The 18,409-nt window shown below is 53.9% G+C and overlaps 3 protein-coding genes across 10 annotated transcripts in view; all 3 read right to left on the bottom strand.

The window, feature by feature from the left end:
* Positions 1-3,165, bottom strand: part of DOK3 (docking protein 3) — a 5,413-nt gene extending 2,248 nt beyond the window's left edge. The window contains exons 1-2 of the mRNA XM_006762857.2: positions 2,971-3,165; positions 1,768-2,073 (exon numbers count right to left, since the gene is read on the bottom strand). Of these exons, the coding sequence (XP_006762920.1) occupies positions 1,768-2,073; positions 2,971-3,036 (372 nt within the window). The 5' untranslated portion in view covers positions 3,037-3,165. The remainder of the gene's footprint in view (positions 1-1,767; positions 2,074-2,970) is intronic.
* Positions 3,166-4,880: 1,715 nt separating this feature from the next.
* Positions 4,881-10,911, bottom strand: DDX41 (DEAD-box helicase 41). 2 transcript variants are annotated; one of them, XM_006762856.2, is made up of 17 exons: positions 9,861-10,895; positions 9,661-9,771; positions 9,249-9,408; positions 9,096-9,170; positions 8,952-9,012; positions 8,691-8,827; positions 8,213-8,285; positions 7,967-8,120; positions 7,753-7,889; positions 6,811-6,973; positions 6,565-6,696; positions 6,231-6,302; positions 6,019-6,115; positions 5,732-5,881; positions 5,583-5,654; positions 5,371-5,481; positions 4,881-5,221 (listed from the first exon to the last, which is right to left on the bottom strand). In XM_006762856.2, exons 1-17 carry the CDS (start codon positions 9,885-9,887, stop codon positions 5,085-5,087), a joined length of 1,869 nt encoding a protein of 622 aa, XP_006762919.1. In that variant the 5' UTR covers positions 9,888-10,895; the 3' UTR covers positions 4,881-5,084. The 2 variants fall into 2 exon arrangements, with proteins under 2 accessions (XP_006762919.1, XP_015418832.1); XM_015563346.1 differs by lacking the exons at positions 4,881-5,221; positions 5,371-5,481; positions 5,583-5,654 and having other exon boundaries at positions 5,740-5,924; positions 9,861-10,911.
* A 1,861-nt stretch (positions 10,912-12,772) lies between these two features.
* FAM193B (family with sequence similarity 193 member B) overlaps positions 12,773-18,409 on the bottom strand; it is a 37,517-nt gene continuing 31,880 nt past the window's right edge. For 6 of the 7 annotated variants that reach the window (XM_015563341.1, XM_015563342.1, XM_015563339.1 and 3 more), the window contains 4 exons: positions 14,964-15,990; positions 14,755-14,830; positions 13,852-13,949; positions 12,773-13,173 (listed from right to left, as the gene is read on the bottom strand). In XM_015563341.1, coding sequence (XP_015418827.1) covers positions 13,853-13,949; positions 14,755-14,830; positions 14,964-15,990 — 1,200 coding nt within the window. In that variant the 3' untranslated portion in view covers positions 12,773-13,173; position 13,852. The remainder of the gene's footprint in view (positions 13,174-13,851; positions 13,950-14,754; positions 14,831-14,963; positions 15,991-18,409) is intronic. The other variant, XM_015563344.1, reaches the window with a different exon arrangement.

Below are 18,409 nucleotides of genomic sequence, written 5' to 3'. Positions count from 1 at the left end.
TTAATAAAGACATTATTTTGGCTGGCATGGCTCAGTGCTTGAGCATTGACCTACGAACCAGGAGGTCACGGTTCCATTCCAGGTCAGGGGACATGCCCCACTTGCCAGCTCGATCCCCAGTGTGGGTTATGCAGGAGGCAGCAGATCAATGTTTTTCTCATCACTGATGTTTCTCTCTCTCCCCCTCTCCCTTCCTCTCTCTGAGATCATTAAAAGCATATTTTAAACTTCCTGTATCCTTTTCATGTGGAGAGATGTCACCTGACACACTGCACAGCCCTGGGCACCCCTCTGAGCCGATTTCCCTCCTGTAACCTTATTCTTCCCCCTGGGATACTGAGAGCGGTAAGTCAGCAACACACAGCAGGATGGCCCCTCACCCTTGCATTAGGTTAGGGACCAGGCCAGCCCATGTGTGTCCCCCACAGCTTAGAGTGGTGAAGGGGCTTTTGGGGTGCAAACAAGTGAACTGGCCATTCACTCCTCCCCCAGTCCTCTGGCTCCATCTCACCCCTCCCTACCCCTAGTTCCTGCATGTAATTCACACTGACCTCAGCACCTCAACCATGACCACCTGGCCATGGTAGTGTGGCCAGGGCCAAATGCTGTGGGTTCCTTGCTGGTCACCTTGCTCCTATTCATTTCTTTTTCTTTTTTATTGTTTTTAAATAAAAAAACTTAAATACACAATATAAAATTTACCATTTTAATCGTTTTAAAGTGTATAATGCAGTGTTTTTAGTAAAGTCATCAGGTTTGCAATCAAGGTTGTGCAATCATCATCTTTATCTAGTTCCAGAACTTCTCATCACTCCACATTAAAACCCTGCCCAGCCCCTGGCAAACTCTAAGCTGCTTTTGGTTGCTATGGATTTGCCTAATCATACAACAGGTGGCCTTTTGTGCCCGGCTTCTTTCACTCAGTTTAATGTCTTCGAGGTTCATCCACTGTGAAGCCCGTCTCACTACTGCACTCCTTTTTATGGCTGAGTAATGTTTCATTGTATGGACAGACACATTTGGTTTATCCATCATCAGCTGACAGACATTTGGATTGTTTGGGCTTTTGGGAATCGTGCTGCTCTGAACATTGTATGTTTTGTTTGAACATGTTTCAATTCTCAAGAGACTTGCTGGGTCATATGGTAACTCTTCTGTTTCACTTATTAAGGAACCCACCGGACTCATTTCCTTTTGGCCCATTACAGACCCTGTGAAGCTTTAAAACTCAGTCCCTAGCTCACCCCCACCAAAGGCTTCTCCTCTCACTCTTAATAAAACCTCAAATCCACATGTGGCCCAAGGTGGTTTCAGCTGGCTTCCACCGGACTCTTACCTCGCCTCCTCCTGGGCCCTCCCACTCCTTGCCCTCCAGCCAAACCAAACTTTTCTCTGCCTCAAGGCCTCCACCGAACTGCGCTCCCTCTGTCCAGGACACTCCTTGGACCTCAGTGCCTGGGACACTCTCCTCAGATGTTTGCCTGGTGGGTTGTCCTTCGGGACTCAGACCTACTGTCCCCTCCTGAGAGGCCTCCTTAGACCATCCTGCCTAAGGCCCCCTGGTCCCACCCTGCCTTTCATTTTCTCCATAGCATGTATGGCCATCAGATTTTTCTGTGGTTTCTGGGCTGTTTCCCAGGCTCATAGGTACTTGGCAGGTGCTTGCTGAGTGACAGGATGTGAGTGAATATGGAATGAATGAGAGGGAGGTGAGCTGGTCCCCCTGGGGCCAGACCTCGGTGCCCGGCCCGCTTGCCCTGTGCTCACCGGGAAGGCCAGCTGGCAGATGGGGCCCATCCATGCCTGGCGGTGCTGTGCGGCCAGCAGGTGGCTTCTCTCGGTGGTGGTGAGCAGGAAGGCACCAGTGTCCCGGGGGCAGCTCTCACCATCAGCTGGCAGCACCGACACGCAGTCGGCCAGGCGGATGACCCGCCGCTCTCCCCGTCGGCTAGGACCTGCAGACCTGTCACCTGCTGGCCCCGTGCCACCATCCCGGACTTCCCAGCTCTCCAGCCGTGCCACGCCTGATGGGCCACCTGCATAGAGCAGACCCCACACCTTCCGCCAGGACTTCTGTGGGAGATGAGGATGGGGGTGAAGATCACTGCAGCTCACTCAGCATACACTCCTGGTCACCCAGGCTGGCCTTCGCCTCCCCCAGCTCCTCAGGGCCTCAGAGGAGGCCTTGCCACAGCCAGCCCAGCAGGGAGGGGAGTCTGTGCTCGGGGTCAGTCAGCCCTGGGTTAAATCCACCCCACACTTTCCTAACTGGTACCTCCTTAAGACTAGTGTCCTAGTCTCTCAAAAGGTCATGGCAATGTGAGGCTGGGGCTTCTACTGGATTATGTCTGTAGAGTCTCCAGTGGCTGAAACAGACCACTGGACACTGCTGTTCTGTTGGTGCCCAGCCCCATCCCCCCAAAGGTCACTTGGGCCGCAGGATAAGGACTGTGGCGGGAGGGAGGCCTCATTCTCATGATGGCAAGGAAGGAAACATGCAAATAGTGTCAAGCAAAGGAAATAGACCGTTTATCTGCCTCGGCAGCAGCTGCAGCTGAGCTGTGGGGGTGCAGAGCCTGCTGCCTGAGGAGAAGTGAACCCCCTACTATGTCCCATGACAGGCTGGGAGGAGCCGAGCCCTCTTCTGCAGGGTGGGGTTCCACCTCTGGGGTCTCCTTCAGCTCATCCCCTGGCCCTCCGAAGGGTGGAAGGCTGTTGGATTAGCAAGCCTCCCGGCTCTGCCCTGCCCCAAGGTTTGTGTTTTTAGACCCTCCTGACTCTTGGCTTCCCCATCTGTAAGTGAGGCAGGGTCTCCCCAAGGCCCACGCAGGCCCAGCTCTTCTGCTCAGGCAGAGGATGGGCCTCTCTCCCATCCCCACAGCTGGGTTAGATCTCCCACCCTGATTCCCATCACCATTCTCCCAGGTCCAGGTGTGGAGGCCCAATTATCCTGGGCAGCCAGGTCCCCACCTTGCCAAACTTGACGTGCTGCTGGTACAGGATGCCATCCTTGACGGGGGTCTCCAGAGGCTCCATGGCCACGGAGGGCCGGAGGGCCGGAGGGCCACCACTCCGAAGGCCTGAGGAGACTGGTGACAGGCCGAGGGGAACTCCTCACACTTCCCCTTCTGGCCACTTCCCCTCCCTCTGTCCAGAGAGGCAGCTGCATGACTGGGGGAGGGGAACCCCTTCTTCAGTAAAGGAGCCAGAATAGGGGGTGGGGGCATCACATATTTCCACCGTAGGGTTGCAGCTGGCCAAGGTGCTCAGGCATGCCTGGCAGAGGCCTCAGACCGCCTGAGGGCAAAAACCCATGCCTGCACCTGGGTCACTGGGTGTGAGTGAGCGTCAGGCCCACAGGCTGGCCCCCTAGTCATGGGCTCTGACGCTTTCCCTGATCCCTCAGGGGGCAGTTGTGCAACCTGGGACCTGCATTCCCACAGCCAGACTGGCGAACTTCCTTTCCTACTTGCAACCCTGGTTGGTTGGCTTATCCTTCCATCAAAATATTTTTAATATTCATTTGCTCCACCTTCACAGCCCCCAATGCCAGCCTGAATATCTCCCTCTGAATCACCACCCCACCTGGGCGCACTCATCTCTCTCCTTTCTAAACTTTTTCTGGCTTCCCACTGCCCTCAGGTCTAGCCTGGGCTCCTCAGCCCAGCACGCAAGGTGTTGAGTCCTGACCCCAGCCCAACCCCTCCAGGGCACCCCTCACCGTGTTCCTCTGGGTGCCAGCTGCTTACTCTGGGAGGACTTCCCTCACCCCTCCATGCTGTCTGAGCGCACAAAGGCCCCAGCAGTGTGCCCAAGTCCTCATGTGTGGCTCTGGCCACCTGAATGTAGGTGGCATGTCCCCAGTGAGCCCCTAGGGAGCTCATATGTTCTTTTTAAGTTTTGCTTCCTGCTAGGGGCCTTTTTTTTTTTTTTCTTCTTTGCCTTGCCTTGCTGGAGGCCGGTAACTTGGCTCTGAATGTGGGTCTGAATTCTGAAAACAGCTTCATGTCATTCATTCAAAGCCATCTCTGGAAAGGAACGTGTAAACAGGCTGAGGAATATAATTTGGGGGTCACATATGGAGTGTGTTGCTTCTCAGGCAGGACATTTTTTCCAAGTCCTCCTGCACCCGGCTTTGTGCCAAACATGGACCACACAGGCCAGAGCCCAACCTTACAAACACAACCCTTTGCATTCTCACTGCCATTTCAACAATGAGGAAATCAAGGCTCAAACATTAAGTAACTTGCAAAGGCCACACACCAAGTGACAAACATGGCTTGAGCAACTGCTGTCCTGCTGGGATAAGCATGTGGCCTTGCACATGAAGTGTCTGACCGTGCTGGTCCTCTGCCTACCCCTTGCCAGATGTTGAAATCCTGGTCCATTTGTCAAAGTACTCGTGACTGCTGCCCATGTTCATTACATCTCTTTCCTAGTCACCTGTGAGCGGCCCAGCGGAGGGTTTGGCACAGAGCATATCAAAAACTGCTTGTAGCCTGAGTGGCAGTCCTGTGGTACCGGCTGCTTCTCAGCAAACAGAGCGGAGGGTTCCATACCAGGAACAGGGGGCCTGAGGCAGGAAGTTGCCTCTCAAGGGGCCCTAGGAGCTTTGCACAACCGACAAGGAGGCGGCTGGGGCAGGGCTGGAGGTTATGACAGCCAATCAGACACACAAAAACCCAGTCAAGGATTTTGCCTTGTCTGCCAGTGTGGTGCTTCCGAGTCATAAATAAAGATAGATGCCTCCTGCCACAACCGAGCCATCTGGGTGTTGGGGAGAGACCCAGGGTCTGCCTCAGAGGGCTCTAGAGGTCAGAGGGTGAGGTGGCCAGGAAGTAACGGGCAGACAAGGTGAAGCACAGAAGCAGGGCTGGGGCTGAGACTAGAGAGGCTTGTGCTTTAATGGCAACTGGGATAAAGGGGAACAATCATAGTCATTCCAGAGGCACAGAGGGCAGGCAGCCAGGCCCAGCCTAGCCCAAGCCAGCTGGGCCGAAGATGCTGGCTTCTTGTCCAGGGTCTGGCGTGTAGGGGGCAACTGGAACCCAGACCGAGGCCTCTTGGAGAGGGATGACAGACGGCTAGAAGTCCATGGAGCTGTGAGCCAGGTAGTCCTTGCGGCCGATGTTGCTGACCTGTTTGGTCTGCATGGCCTCGAGTTTGGGGCAGTCAGTGATCCGATGGCCCAGGCCCCCGCAGAAGGCACAGCCTCGTTCATCTGGGGGCATAGGGAAATGGAGATCAGCATGGTGACAGGGCCAGGTTCTGTGCCCCAGACCTTGTGCCCCCACCCAACCCCCCATCCACTCATGTGCAGTGTAGACTTGTTTCCTGGTGTTCCTGTCATGCCCCCCACTTCGCAGTCACCTCCGATGACCAGCATGGACTCGTCCCCACAGTGCAGCACTTGCAACACAGGTGGCACCTTCTGCTTGGCCTCCAGTAGCAGGGCTTTGAGGTCCATCAGCACTGACTCATCTGTGGGGGCAGTGGGGAATCATTAGGTCCAACCCTGGGCCCCGTAACCAGGACCTGTAGGACGCAGGAGACAGCTGTGGCGGCCGTGGCAGTACACTCACCGCAGGCCTTGTTGATGAAGGTGGTGGCGATGCCTGTGTTTCCTGAGCGCCCAGTGCGGCCTATTCTGTGCACTGCAGAGAGGAAACAATCTTTGGCCCACTGCCCAGGTCTGGGGCCTAGCCCACACCCCAATCCCACAAGCTCCCACCGTAGTTCTCAATCTCCTCAGGCATGTCGTAATTGATGACGTGCTGGATGGCAGGGAAGTCCAGGCCCTTGGAGGCTACGTCTGTGGCCACTAGAACATCCTTCTTGCCCTCCCGGAATGCCTCGATGGCCTTGGTCCGTTCCTCCTGGTCTGGGGAGGGTCAGGCGGGAGCTGTCAGGGTGACAGCAGGAGCCTGGGGAGTAGTGGTAAACCAGCCAGGCAGGAAACGGGTTAGGTGAGGGCTGCTATAGCAGCCAGGTTCAGGCATACACATATGCCATCCTGACCTTTGCCCCCATGGATGGCCACGGCCTCGACCCCCTTAAGCAGCAGGTACTCATGGATGGCATCCACATCTGCTTTCTTCTCTGCAAAGATGAGCACCTGTCCAGAAAGGCCTCGTCACAGGGAGTGCCTCCACCCAACAGCCCCAACCTTCCCCAGCATCCTGCCCCTATTGCCCTCTCCCCTCATCTTGGGGGTCCTGGGCTGCACTCACGGGCGGGGGTGTCTTCTGCAGGCACTCGAGCAGATACACCATCTTGGCTTCCTCCTTCACATATTCCACCTCCTGCCACCACAGGAGCTAGGTCAGGTGATCCTGAGGACAGGCTCACCAGCCACAGTGCTGCTGCAGAGGCTGGGCCCCCCAATCCCATCTAGGTGATTAGAAACCTCGTGCACCAAGGGCTGGACACCCTAAGAATGTTTCTTGCTAAGGGTTGAGGCTTTGAATGGAACCCCTAGTGCCCCCTAGGTGGACCACCCACCCTGCTCCAATCAGCTTCAAGGGAGTCTCGCTAGACCCAGCCCTCCGTGGTGAGACTGCCCACCTGTATGACATCTAGGCTGGCGGCCCCAGCGCGTCCCACATTGATCGTGACAGGCTTCACCAGGGCACTCTTGGCAAAGTTCTGTATTTTCTTAGGCATGGTGGCACTGAAGAGTAGGGTCTGTCGCTGGCCCTGAGAAAGAGCTGGGGCTGAGGGCACAGGGGGGCTGGGGAAGCTAAGCAGCTGGGACAGTGGGTGGGCAGCCCTGAGGGTGCAGGAGTACCCTGGCCAGGCAGGGACGGGTACCTTGAAGTAGGAGAAGATGGTGCGGATGTCACCCTCAAAACCCATGTCAATCATGCGGTCAGCTTCGTCTAGGGCCAGATAGCGACAGATGTCTAGGCTGACCATCTTCTTTTGTAGCAGATCCATGAGGCGCCCAGGGGTGGCCACCATCATGTGCACACCACTGGGGACCAAGAGAGACCTGAGGTCAGGCCACCTGCTCAGCCCTTCGTAGAGGCTGGCACTGTGACTCACCCCGCTCTGGCCTCCCTCCTGTCTCTCCTCACCTGTCCCCTCCTCATCACTCCCACCGCTTTGCCCTGGGTTCAGCATATGTTTCTACTGGAGCAAGCTGCAGCCTTCTCAACCACTGCTGTCTGTATTCCGGAGCTCTTCCCACCCATGTTTTGACCTCTGCCATTCGTTCTCCTGGGGGGCTGTCTGAATCTCCAAATAGCCTCAACCTGCACTTCGCAGCTCCCTCCATAGGCCTGGAAGGGCTCACTTTACTGGCATACTGAATTCAACTGTTCTGTATCTTTCCTGAGACTGGGATGCCTATCAAGCAGGCACTGGGTGTGACCTGTCTTGTGACCCCAGACAACTGGTGATATCTACTGGGGACTGACTGCACTGTGTGGAAGAGCAAGGGTCCAGCCCTGCCCCAGTGCCTTAGCCTCCTTGCCGGACTACATACTGAATGGCCCTAACCTTTCTGAACACCCCAGGCCTACCACCTTTGTCTTTTGCCTGGAATGCCCCAATCCTCTGACTTTCCAGATGCCTCTGTTTCAGTTACTATGTTCCCATAGTCCCTCACCACATCCCCCTGTCCCACCCCAGCTGACCCCTTGCATGAGACTGGGAGCTCTTTTAATTAGGCCTCTGCAAGGATCTGCAGAATAGCTAAAGTTTATCTAGACACTTTGGGGAGGCCCTAGGGTGAGGGGTGCTTATGCTCACTGTCGGATAGTCTCCATCTGCTCTTTGACAGACATGCCCCCGATGCAAAGTGCGCAGCGCAGGAGTGGTGAGCTGTCCTCCTGCAGCAAGCGGCAATAATACTCCAGGATGCCGTGGGTCTGCCGGGCCAGCTCTCGCTGCAGATACAGGGGTGGGGGCTGGTACCAGAAGACAGTCTCACTGGTGCCCTGCCCTCCAGGCCAGCCTATTTTACCGAGGGACAGATAATGAGTCCATAGGGCCCTTCACGCTTGGAGAAAGGTAATCTCTTTTCTTGTTCCAGGCAGAACATGATGACAGGCAAAGTGAACACCAGCGTCTTGCCTGAACCCGTGAAGGCGATGCCTATCATGTCACGGCCGGATAGACTGTTGGCAGAGGACAGGTCTGAGGGTCAAGTTCAGCAGAATACAGGAACTGCCCATCACTGCCCTCCTCAGGGCCCCAGGTCCACACTCACATGGTGGGGATACCCTGGATCTGAATAGGCGTTGGGTGGTGGATGCCCTTCTTCTTCAGGCCTCTCAGGATGGCTGTGGAAAACAACCCTGACATCACTCTTACATCTCACAGGTGCTTAATCAGGCCCCAAAGCCGTAAAACTGCCACCATTCCCCTCAAGTTACAAATGATGAAACACAGAAACAGGGAGAGGGAAAGAAAAGACAGAGAGACCTGTTCAAAGCTCCTAGGCTAAATGGAGACAGAATTCACCCCCACATCTGCCTAAGGCCAGCCTCACTTGTCCAATTAAGCTTCCTAGTGGCACAGAATAGTGAATATCTTCAGCTGGCACAACTGAAAAAAGAGCCTAAAGAAACCCCTCCTCAAATCCCCCCAGTCCCCGCTGGCTATGCTGCTGAGCTCAGTGGGAACTAGAACACAACCTTACAGACATTTAACTACCAAGTGTGATGCCACTCCCACTCCCCAGGTACCTGCAGGAAATTTCATTTCCTTGAAGCTCTTGATGGGTGGTGGGATACCATCTCCTTCCACCAGGATGTGGTATTTTTTCCGTACACGCTCATGCCGCTCTTCAGACATACTCAGGATATAACGGGGAGGTGTCCAACTGTGAGTGGTGGTAGGGGTCAAGAGAGGCCCTGGGCATAGCTGCCTTTGGCATGTGCCTGCCAGTCTCAGCCACAAACTATGCCAGGCAAGGGTAACTGCTCTTCTAGAGACTATAAGCATACCTGGTTTTGATTGGATCATCATATGTGATTCCCTTGGCCATCTCCTTCACTGACATCAAGGCTGAGAAGAGAGACGTGGCTCAGGGCTGGCTTCTCCTTCCCAGAAGCCAGGCCACTTCCTTCCTGCCCAGGCCACAACCATACCTCGGCCCTCGGCCACACTCTCCAGGATCTTCTCCTCTTCCTTCAGCTGCTTTTCCTTGGCAGACTCCTTGCGGGCTGAGGAGAAGAGCAGACAAATGTCAGAGACACCAAAGCAGCGCACAACGCTGAGCCTCCCGCCGCTGCTGAGCCCACCTTCAGCCTTCTCTTTGAGGTGCTGGTGCTGATCCAGGAGGCTGACATTGGACTGAGGGCCCAGAGGGATGTCGTCCTCATCTCCCCGGTGGTCACTGCCACTGTCCTGCTGCTCCTCCTCCGCGGCTCCCTTGCGTCTTCGCTGTAGCAGCTTCTGGAGCTGAGGGTCCAGCAGCGCCCCTCAGAGCCAAGCCCGACACAGAGCTGGGCATCGCGCCCAGGAGCTGCGGCAGGATCCTGGCTTTGGGAGAAGATCGTGCCCCGAGGTGCAGAGCTGCTCTACCCCTCAGATTAGGTCGCCAGTCCCTCCGGTTGTGCCTGAGGCCACGCTCCCGTGTAGATCCCCTCACTCCACAGACCACTGAGAAACACCCACCCCTACTCTCACTCCTCCTTAGACCCCGGCCCTCACCAGCAGCTGTCGGCGCTGTCGCAATGGCACGTAGGGCACATAGTCCTCGTCGTCCTCATCCTCCGCCTCGGAACGGCTTCCTGCGGCAGTCGCCTCGTCGGTACGAGCCCGCTGCAGAGACCCAGGAATCAAGCCCGGAACCCCTTCCTCCCCATCTTCACGGCGGCTCGCCACCCAGGGGACCCCAGCCTCTCTCCCACCTTCCGTTCCGGTTCCGAATCCTCCATCCTTTTCTGCACGCATGCGCCCCACAGCAGAAAACCCCGCCTTACCTCTGAGATCCAACCAGATGTGAAGAAGCTGACGTCGGCGCCTAGCAACGACCTCTGAGTGACGGGTCGCGCCGAGGGACAAACTTTCTCCTGAGCCGCCGTCTTGTGGGGCGGTGTCTACGTTCTCCCTGTGGCAATGCAGCTGGCAGGGCTGAGGGCGAAAGCATCAGGCAAAGCATTGTGGGATACTGGACGATTTGAAGCATGAGCTAAAAGGCTCACACCGAATCCGGTAGCAGGGGCGGTGCCCCGAGTGAAGACAGTCGCTCAGAGCATGACGTCATGGCGCACGCACGCCGGCGGTCACTGCGCCCTCTAGTGATTGGGGAGCCCAGGGGCCGGGCTTCCATCCCTGGCAGGGCCGAGCGGGCAGGGTGTGACTTGCCGAGTGACTCAAGCACTGCCGCTCTGACTGGTGTCCTCTTCTTAGACACCTATGTTCCGAGTAGTGAGTGGTAAATAAAATACTGATGACGGTGGTTTTCAACTGAGGGTCTGTTACATGTGTAAGTTATTGTTGTAAATGCTGTAATAGAGTTCAGAGGGAACCTGAGGCGACTTTGAGGTGACACTGATTGGATCTGAGCTTCCAGGAAAGTGTGGAATCTCAGAGCGGGGAGTGGAGGAGAGGAAGAAAGAGGGCCCAGTAGGAGTGATCTGCAGATTCCTAGGGAATAGAGAGATCAATGGGCCCACATGGAGCACGAGGAGCCAGAGCAAGGGTTGGGGAGGTAAATTGGGCTCAGAGCATGCAGAGCAGTGACTGTCAATAATTTCGGCATCCGGGACTGAGAGGAGTGATGGGTCAGTGCTGTCCTTGTGTGTTGGGCATTGTGCAGTGCTGAAGCAGATAAAAGATGAGCAAGATGCAAACCTGGCTTGTGAGATTATGGATTAGTTGAGGAAACAGAAAATATAACCAGTCTTGAGGTTAAGGAGAAGTATCAAGACATGGTGGAATCATCACAAAGGCAGAGCAAACTGATTCTCATATAGTAAAAGTGTCTTCTCAACTGGGAGGTGAAGAATAAGTAGGAATTTATGACGGAAGGGTAATCTGTGAAGAGGCAAGTATGTGAGCAAAAGTCAGGAGATCTAAGGGTGTCAGGCCTAGCTGGAGACTGAGGTTGTAGGGATGGCTGGGTGTGTGCTGGAGGCAGAAGCCAGGCACAGGGGGTCCAAAATGCACTTACAGAAGTCTTTTATCTGTAGGAAAAGTGCTGCTTCAATCAGACCTGCAATTTTCAAATAAGGCAGAATTTTATTATTTAAAAAGGTCACTCATAGGTAATTCAAACTCCTATGCTGACCTTAAGTCACCAAAAGTACTCTCAGCTCTGCACTTTGTTGTTTTTTTGTTTTAAATAAATTTTTATTGATTTCAGAGAGGAAGAGAGAGGGGGAGAGACAGAGAAACATCAATGATGAGAAAATCATTGATTGGCTGCTGCCTGCACATCCCATACTGGGGATCCAGCCTGCAACCTGGGCATGTGCCCTGACCGGAATTGAACTTTTGGTGCATGGGACAATGCTCAATCCACAGAGCCACACCTGCCAAGTGAGGCAGAATTTTAGATAGCTGTGCCAATTCAACTTGACGGCAGGAGGCTGGTGCAACAGTTAGAGAATAAGAGGAACACAGGTAATACATACACAGAGAAAGGTTTTACAGGAGTGTCCATACTTCCCTGGGGACTGGAATTGTGAGCCTGTGGGCAATGCTGTTTCACTTCTTTAGAAGAGGAAGCTGGCACTGACTGCTAGCCAATGGTGGGGCTCAACTAGGTGGAGGGGTGGAGTGGGGTGGGGAGAGGGAGCAGTTTCTGATCCTGCTCCCAATACTACATAAAGGTACTTAGTCGCCCTAGCTGATTTGGCTCAATGGATAGAGCATCATCAGCCTGCGGACTGAAGGGTGCCGGGTTCGAGTCTTGTCAAGGGCACATGCCTGGGTTGCGGGCTCGATCGCCAGTAGGGGGCATGCAGGAGGCAGCAGATTGATGATGCTCTCTCATCATTGATGTTTCTCTCTCTCCCTCTCCTTTCTCTCTGAAATCAATAAAAAAAAAATTTTTTTTAAAGATACTTAGTGATTGTGTTGCTACTGCCTCCATCACTCCCCACATGAGCTAAAGTTAAGAGTTGATTTTAGTCAAGAAAACAACATTGGGGGTAACAACAGGTGTGTGAGGCATTTTTAGCAAACCTATTATATTAAAATTTGAATTTATAAACTAGATCTAATATGGGAGATAGTTTGCTTTACTTTACAGAAGGGTTTATTATCCTCTTAACTGTGAAGTACTTAAGCTACATGTCTTATTCTCATTGGAAAGTCAGATCCAATTTATAAAAACTCCATCTACTCCCCCACCCCCGCAACTTTCCCTGACAACCTCAAACACCCAGGCTACAGGTGCACCCTCCATAAAGGCCTTAAGCTTTCCCCAAGCCCCTTTTCACATCAGCTATCCAAAGACCAAGTCCCATTCCTCCCATTCACCCATCCTACAGGGGAGAAACAGACAGTGTGGGGAAGGGGCTACTCCCATACAAGGCCTCACAACAGGAGGAAAGGGCACAGAGACCTATGCTTTAACCCTAGTCAGCCAGACTGAGTTCATTAGTCACTTTCTTGTCTTAGCTTTAGTTTCATCTATAAAATTCCCACTTAACAGTCCACTTGGAACAGATGCAAGAATTAAGTGGAAACAATGCCAAGCCATTGATAACACAGTACATACCTAACATGGTTAATGACTAAGGCCACCCCATGCTTCTGATTACATCCTTCACCTCACCCCTGACCCAGTCTAGCAAAAGACCAACACACCGACTCTGTGTCCAAAAGTTGCTTTATCTTTCGGCAGGAAAGATCTTCACAGTATCAAAAGTAAAGAATTAAAAAACAACAACAAACAAACAAAAACAGAAAAACCAAACACAAAAAGAGCAGTGTTGGGCCAGCAGTACCATCAGCCCCTGGCCCACAGGCCAGCCCAGCCCAGCCCCCGGGCTCTGAGTGAGGAGGCTGCATAGCACCAGGAGGCGGCTCTGTGGAGGTCCTGAGGGGCCCCAGCCCGGCAGGGCATCCGCTCAGCTTTGGGTTGGTCCAGGATGGCGGGAAGCAAGGAGGGTCTTGGGCAGGTGGGTGGGGATGTGGAGGAAGAAGAAACTGTAGACCTTCAGCTGGCAGTTGGGCGTCTCAGGACACCTGAAGAAGCTGGACCCACAGGGGCTGAGAAAACAGAAGAGCATGGCCACATGGTGAGTAATGGCCTTCCCATGCCACATGGGTCTCCATGGGTCCAAGGTGGAGGGAGGGAACACCTAGCTCCTACTTTTGCTCCCACAGACTTCCTCAATCACCTCTAGCAGAGGATGGAAATGAAAACCCTGCCAGGAAACAGAGCCCCAGTTCTGTTTATCAACATGTGAAATGTCATCCTAGTTCTCAAGGAAGGTGGGGCCATCCCTAAGGAGCTCATGGCCCCCATGGCAGGCAGCACTCCCTTCCCCCAGGCCAATGTGGAACAAGTGTTCTGGCATGTTCTCTGGTGGGTACAGGCAGGGGAGACGCCGCCTCTGCGCTCAGACTCCTGCTTTGAGGAGGATAAAGGTCAAAGGAGATGGGGGGACGGAGCAACTTTTGTCTTGGGAAAGAGATCTCACAGGAGGGCCTGGCCCAGGGAGGAGCAATGGAAGGACAGAGTCCTGGGGGTAAATGGCTGCAGAATAGACAGGGTTTGTGCCTCTGGAGAGCATAGCCCACTGGGCTGTCACTGTGGAGGTGCAGGGGCCAGGATACCACGCCCCCAGTCCAAGTCCGTGCCTCAGAGCATGAAATGGTCTGATGGGGACAGAAGCTGGCAGAGCATCGGGAGAGGGTGCACGCGACACTTGGGGGTTTGTATACCTCACTGAGCTGTGCTGGGAGTGGTTTTCTTGAGGCTGAAGTTGGTCCAGTTCACAGCAACTTTCTGACGTGTTTGCTTTGCAGAATCCAAACAGAATCTGTCAGGTTTGGGAGATGACACAGAAGAAGCACAATCAAAGATTCCCCTGCCTACTGAACCCCTCTCCTAGACCCGTGTGTTCTGGTCACTAAAGCAGCGAGGTCAGCTTTGCACAACCTCTCCAGCTCCTAGGCATTGGGGTCTAGTAGGTATGGGAGTTGTGCTGGCTGGGGGGCTATCAAGATGGAACACCCACAAGCCCAGGGGACAAGATATGAAGAGAGTTTACACTGCCTTAGGATATGACGTCCCCCTCACCCTGTAGTTTACTCTAGCTATGCTAGGTTCCCTTCCATTCCCCTAAGGACATGTTTCTTTCACCCTCAAATCTCTGTATGGGCTGACTCCACTGTCACAAATATCCTTGTTTTCCTTGGCCCACTCATTCCTATTCCTCAAGTTTAAGCTTGGTTATCACCTCATCGGGAGGGCTGCTCTGGCTGCCCCCACCACTTACTTCTAAGCCGCACTTATTGCCAGACTGTAGGTTTATGCTCTCGCCCCATCTAGACTGTTTGATTCATCTCTGCCCCATAGCTCAGTCCAGGCAGAGTAAAGGAAGTACAAGTGAATAAACAAAGTGAACGAAGCCGGAAAAGGCCTGGTTCTTGGGGTCTGACACGCACACCTCCTTCATTCAGTCCCCTGCACCTTGCCAGATGCCCCATCCTGCCAGGTGGCTTCTTTAGTGTGGGGAAAGCCAGGAGGGCTGGAGAGGCTCTCCATCCCGGGGCTCAGGGCTGAGGGAGGCCCTTTCTGAAAGGCCTGGGTGCAGGCAGGAGAGCAGGCAGCCCCACACCTACCTCTTGAAGTATTCCACCTCCCGGTCAGTCTCATCCATCTCCACCCCATCCATGTCCTTGGGCAGGAACACATCGTCTAGGAAGACACAGCCAGGAGGGCTCAGTGCCCACATCCAGGCCTCTGGGTCAGTGCTGCCCACACACGAGGACTGCCCTCCACCCCGTGGGCCGGCAGGGTGGGGGCCAGCCACTGTTCCTGGTGCACTCACCCAAGGAGGAGGCTGACTTTTCCTGCTTGTTGCGGCTCCGGCGGCTGCGGCCCTTGCCCTGCGGCAAGCTCTGTGGCCTTGCTGGGCCTGAGGGCTGCACAAACTCCTGTTGCAGAGGCCGTGCCTTGGCCTCACCTGGCCAGTTTCGCCAAGAGCTGCCCTTCTCCTTGTCGACTTTTGGGCTGCTAGCCCAGCCTGGTTCTGGCCGGTTTCCCGGGCTCCCCTCTCCAGCCTCAGCACAGCAGCCCACTTTGGGAGGTTCCAGGGTCTTGCCTGGCTGCTTGGGGCTGGAGGTCTGGCCCTTAGCACCGGGAGCCTCCAGGCTGGCTGAGGACCTGGGGGCTGGAGTCGCCTCACTCTTCTTAGCCTGACCACCCCCCTGCCTCTTGCCTTTCCGCGGCTTCCCACCTGAGGCCACAGGCTCAGGTAGCTCCTGCTTGTCACTAGGGACTTCCTTTGGGTTTGGCTCCTCAGAGCTGGTGTTGCCTGGCTTGGGTGTTTTGACCCAGATCACCCGGGACAGGTTGGGCACGGTGTTGAGTCTCCTCACTAGCCCATTCTCTGGGATGATACCAGGAGGAGGGCCCCTCACTTCTGTCCACAGTGGTTGGGGGCCTCTCATTTCTGCCCATGGTGGGGCTGACTCGCTTGGAGCTTGTAACGTGTGGTTCTGAGGGGAGCCCAAAGTCAAAGGGGACAGGTCAAGGTTGATGTCAGGCCGGTGCCCTGAGGAGCCATTGAGGTTCAAGGCGGGTAGACTCTGGGTCTCAGGCTCAGCAGCCCTTTCCTTAGAGAAGCCATTGCTGTCCATACTGAGCTCACACACACTGAAGCTGGCACGGATGGAGTCCTTGACAGTGTTCTTGATCTCCTGCAGACGGCTGCTCAGGAAGCTGTTGACCCGATCCAGCTCCTGGTCAGGCCACTCCAAAAACCTCTCCCTGGCAGGCCTCAGCTCCTGGCTTCCAGAAACACCACGATTCACCTGCTTTAGAGATTCTGCTGCCAACTGGGCTTTCTCCTTTTCCTGCCAATACAAGAGGCAGTTTCAGCAGGGGCCTGGCAGCTACTAGGCAAAACATGACACTTGACACACTAGCCTGGGGCCCAGCTCTGCCACTGATTGGCTAGAAGCAGGACCTCGAAATCCTGGCCTGCTTTCCCACTCTGCAGGAGTAATGAAGTGCAATCAGACAGGTGTATGTCCTGGGGGTGGAGGCAGTTAGACCCAGAGGGCAAGGTTTTTACAGCTTGTTCACCCAGAATCCCAGTGTCAGTCCTAGGGCCTAAGAAGGCTGGACTCAAAGGGGTAGGAACATAGTTCACTGAATCTTGCCTTCCAGGCCTGTGCTTGAGCAATCCACTTATTTGCTGAGTCTCAGTGGACTCATGTGCAAAATAAGGACAATAATTTTGGAGTGAAGACCAAAGTGGGGACGGATGTGAGGAAGATAGCTGTTATAGAGGCATTCCTTCCAATTCTGCAGGTTGTAGAGGAAAAAAGCTATGCCATCATCTGGATCTTTCAGGAAGGAACATGTGGGACTGTGAGACTGACATGGTAGATCAGACTGCTTTCGGTGGTCGAGAATGTGTGCCCTCCCGATGCTGTATACAGGTGCCACTGAAGAGGGCCAAACTTCAGTTGGCCTCCAATAATCAAGACCACACCTGAAGCATGCCCCACAGCATACAATGGACAGCCACATGGGGCCCCTAGGGCAAGATGTAAAAGTAGCCCCTTTGCCCAGGTGAGGCCAAGGGAGGCTAGACCCTGCCAATCAGTGCTGACAGAGCTAGATCTGGAGAGTGAAAAGGAAAGTATGTGGGCTTTCACCCCACCCCTCTGCCCAAACTCAAAGCACCAGCAGAACCAACGAGGCCTTTACAGGAAGATAGGAGACAGATGTTAAAGGCTTACAGGAAGGTGGTGGACTGGTATTGTGCCAGGGGCTGAATGACCCACAATTTCACATATTTCCAGTTGATTTGGGATTGAAAGGGAAGAAGCAGAAAAAGGAAAGTGGGGACATGCCACCACCTCAGAGTCAACTTAAAGAGGGTATAACCCTGTGCCCCAACAGGCATACATTTATTTATTTACTCGCTCATCTTTCTTGAACACTGACTCCACAACTAACTAGGACCACAACTGTGGGGCCTTGGACAAATCACTTATTTTCTTTGAACCTTATTATAACCATTTGTAAATTTGGGAGAAAAATGACCTACCTATACTTAACAGGGTTGCTATGAGGACACCTGAGAGGGTGTGTGTCCCTCTCCCTGGGCACAAGTAAAGTTGTATGCCTTGATAACCATGGTGCTCAGATGAGGGAGTACTTCAACCTGGAGGAGTGTTTCCAGTATATATCATGGAGTTCAAGGCTATGGGCAAAGCACTGAGGCCATGGGGAATGCACAAAGGATTAGAAGGCCCCTCTCTTCACTCCTGCCCTACACCAGAACACCTTTGCTTTAAAAACTGAGTTCTGGGGAAGTGGGGTGAGGAAGGAAGAGGAGTATATAGAGGGGATAAATGGTGATGGAAAGAGACTTGACTTGGAGTGGTGAACACACAATACAGTGTACAGGATTATATGTTGTGGAATTGAGCACCTGAAATCTACATAATTTTGTTAATCAGTGTCACCCCAATAAATTCAATAAAAAGAAAAAAAAAAAACGAGATAATCAAGATGGCAGCATAGGTAAACACCTGAATTTGCTGCCACGCACAACCACATTAAAACTACAACTAAAAGACAAAATGACTATCATCCAGAACCACGGGCAGGCTGGCTGAGTGGAATTTCTACAACTAGAAGGGAAGAGAAAAGCGCACTGGGTCTGGTAGGAGGTGCAGAGGTGTGGAAGTGCGGAGGTATAGAGGAGCGTGCAAAAGGGGCTGGCAGCTGGGTACGCTGTTGTCTTTTTTAATCAGGAGGGAGATACAAGCTCTGAACTCCAGTTCCGGGTGAGAATTTGGGGACCCAGACTCATACGGAGAGAAACTGGACTGTCAGGCATCAGGCCAGAACACGAGGGTGGCTTTCTCGCAGAGGTGCTTGCGGCAGTCATTGTTCCTGCACGAGGCTGCGGAACACAGACCCACACAGACCCCGGGACCTCTCAGCGACAGAGCAGACTGGCAGCCATTGCAGTTTGCTCCGCCCTGGTGATTCCGTGAGACCCCGCCTCACCCAATTTACAACCCCACCGAAGCTGTATGCAGAGACTTTTGCATATAAATGGCCTGGACTTTCTCCACATAAAAACCTGGGCAGACTCAGTGAGCGCCAAAGCCCCACTGAAGCAAGTCCTGCCCCATAAGGGTGTCTTCAGCACAGAAGTTCTCCCATTGTAGACACAACTGGTCCTCACAGTCAATTGGCCTGGAGGTCAATCCCTCCCAGTGATACCAACAGCAATCAAGGCTTAACTAC

The sequence above is a fragment of the Myotis davidii genome, unplaced genomic scaffold (genome assembly GCF_000327345.1).
Source record: "Myotis davidii unplaced genomic scaffold, ASM32734v1 scaffold438, whole genome shotgun sequence".
Lineage (NCBI taxonomy): Eukaryota > Metazoa > Chordata > Mammalia > Chiroptera > Vespertilionidae > Myotis > Myotis davidii.
This window is presented reverse-complemented; position numbering and strand designations above follow the sequence as displayed.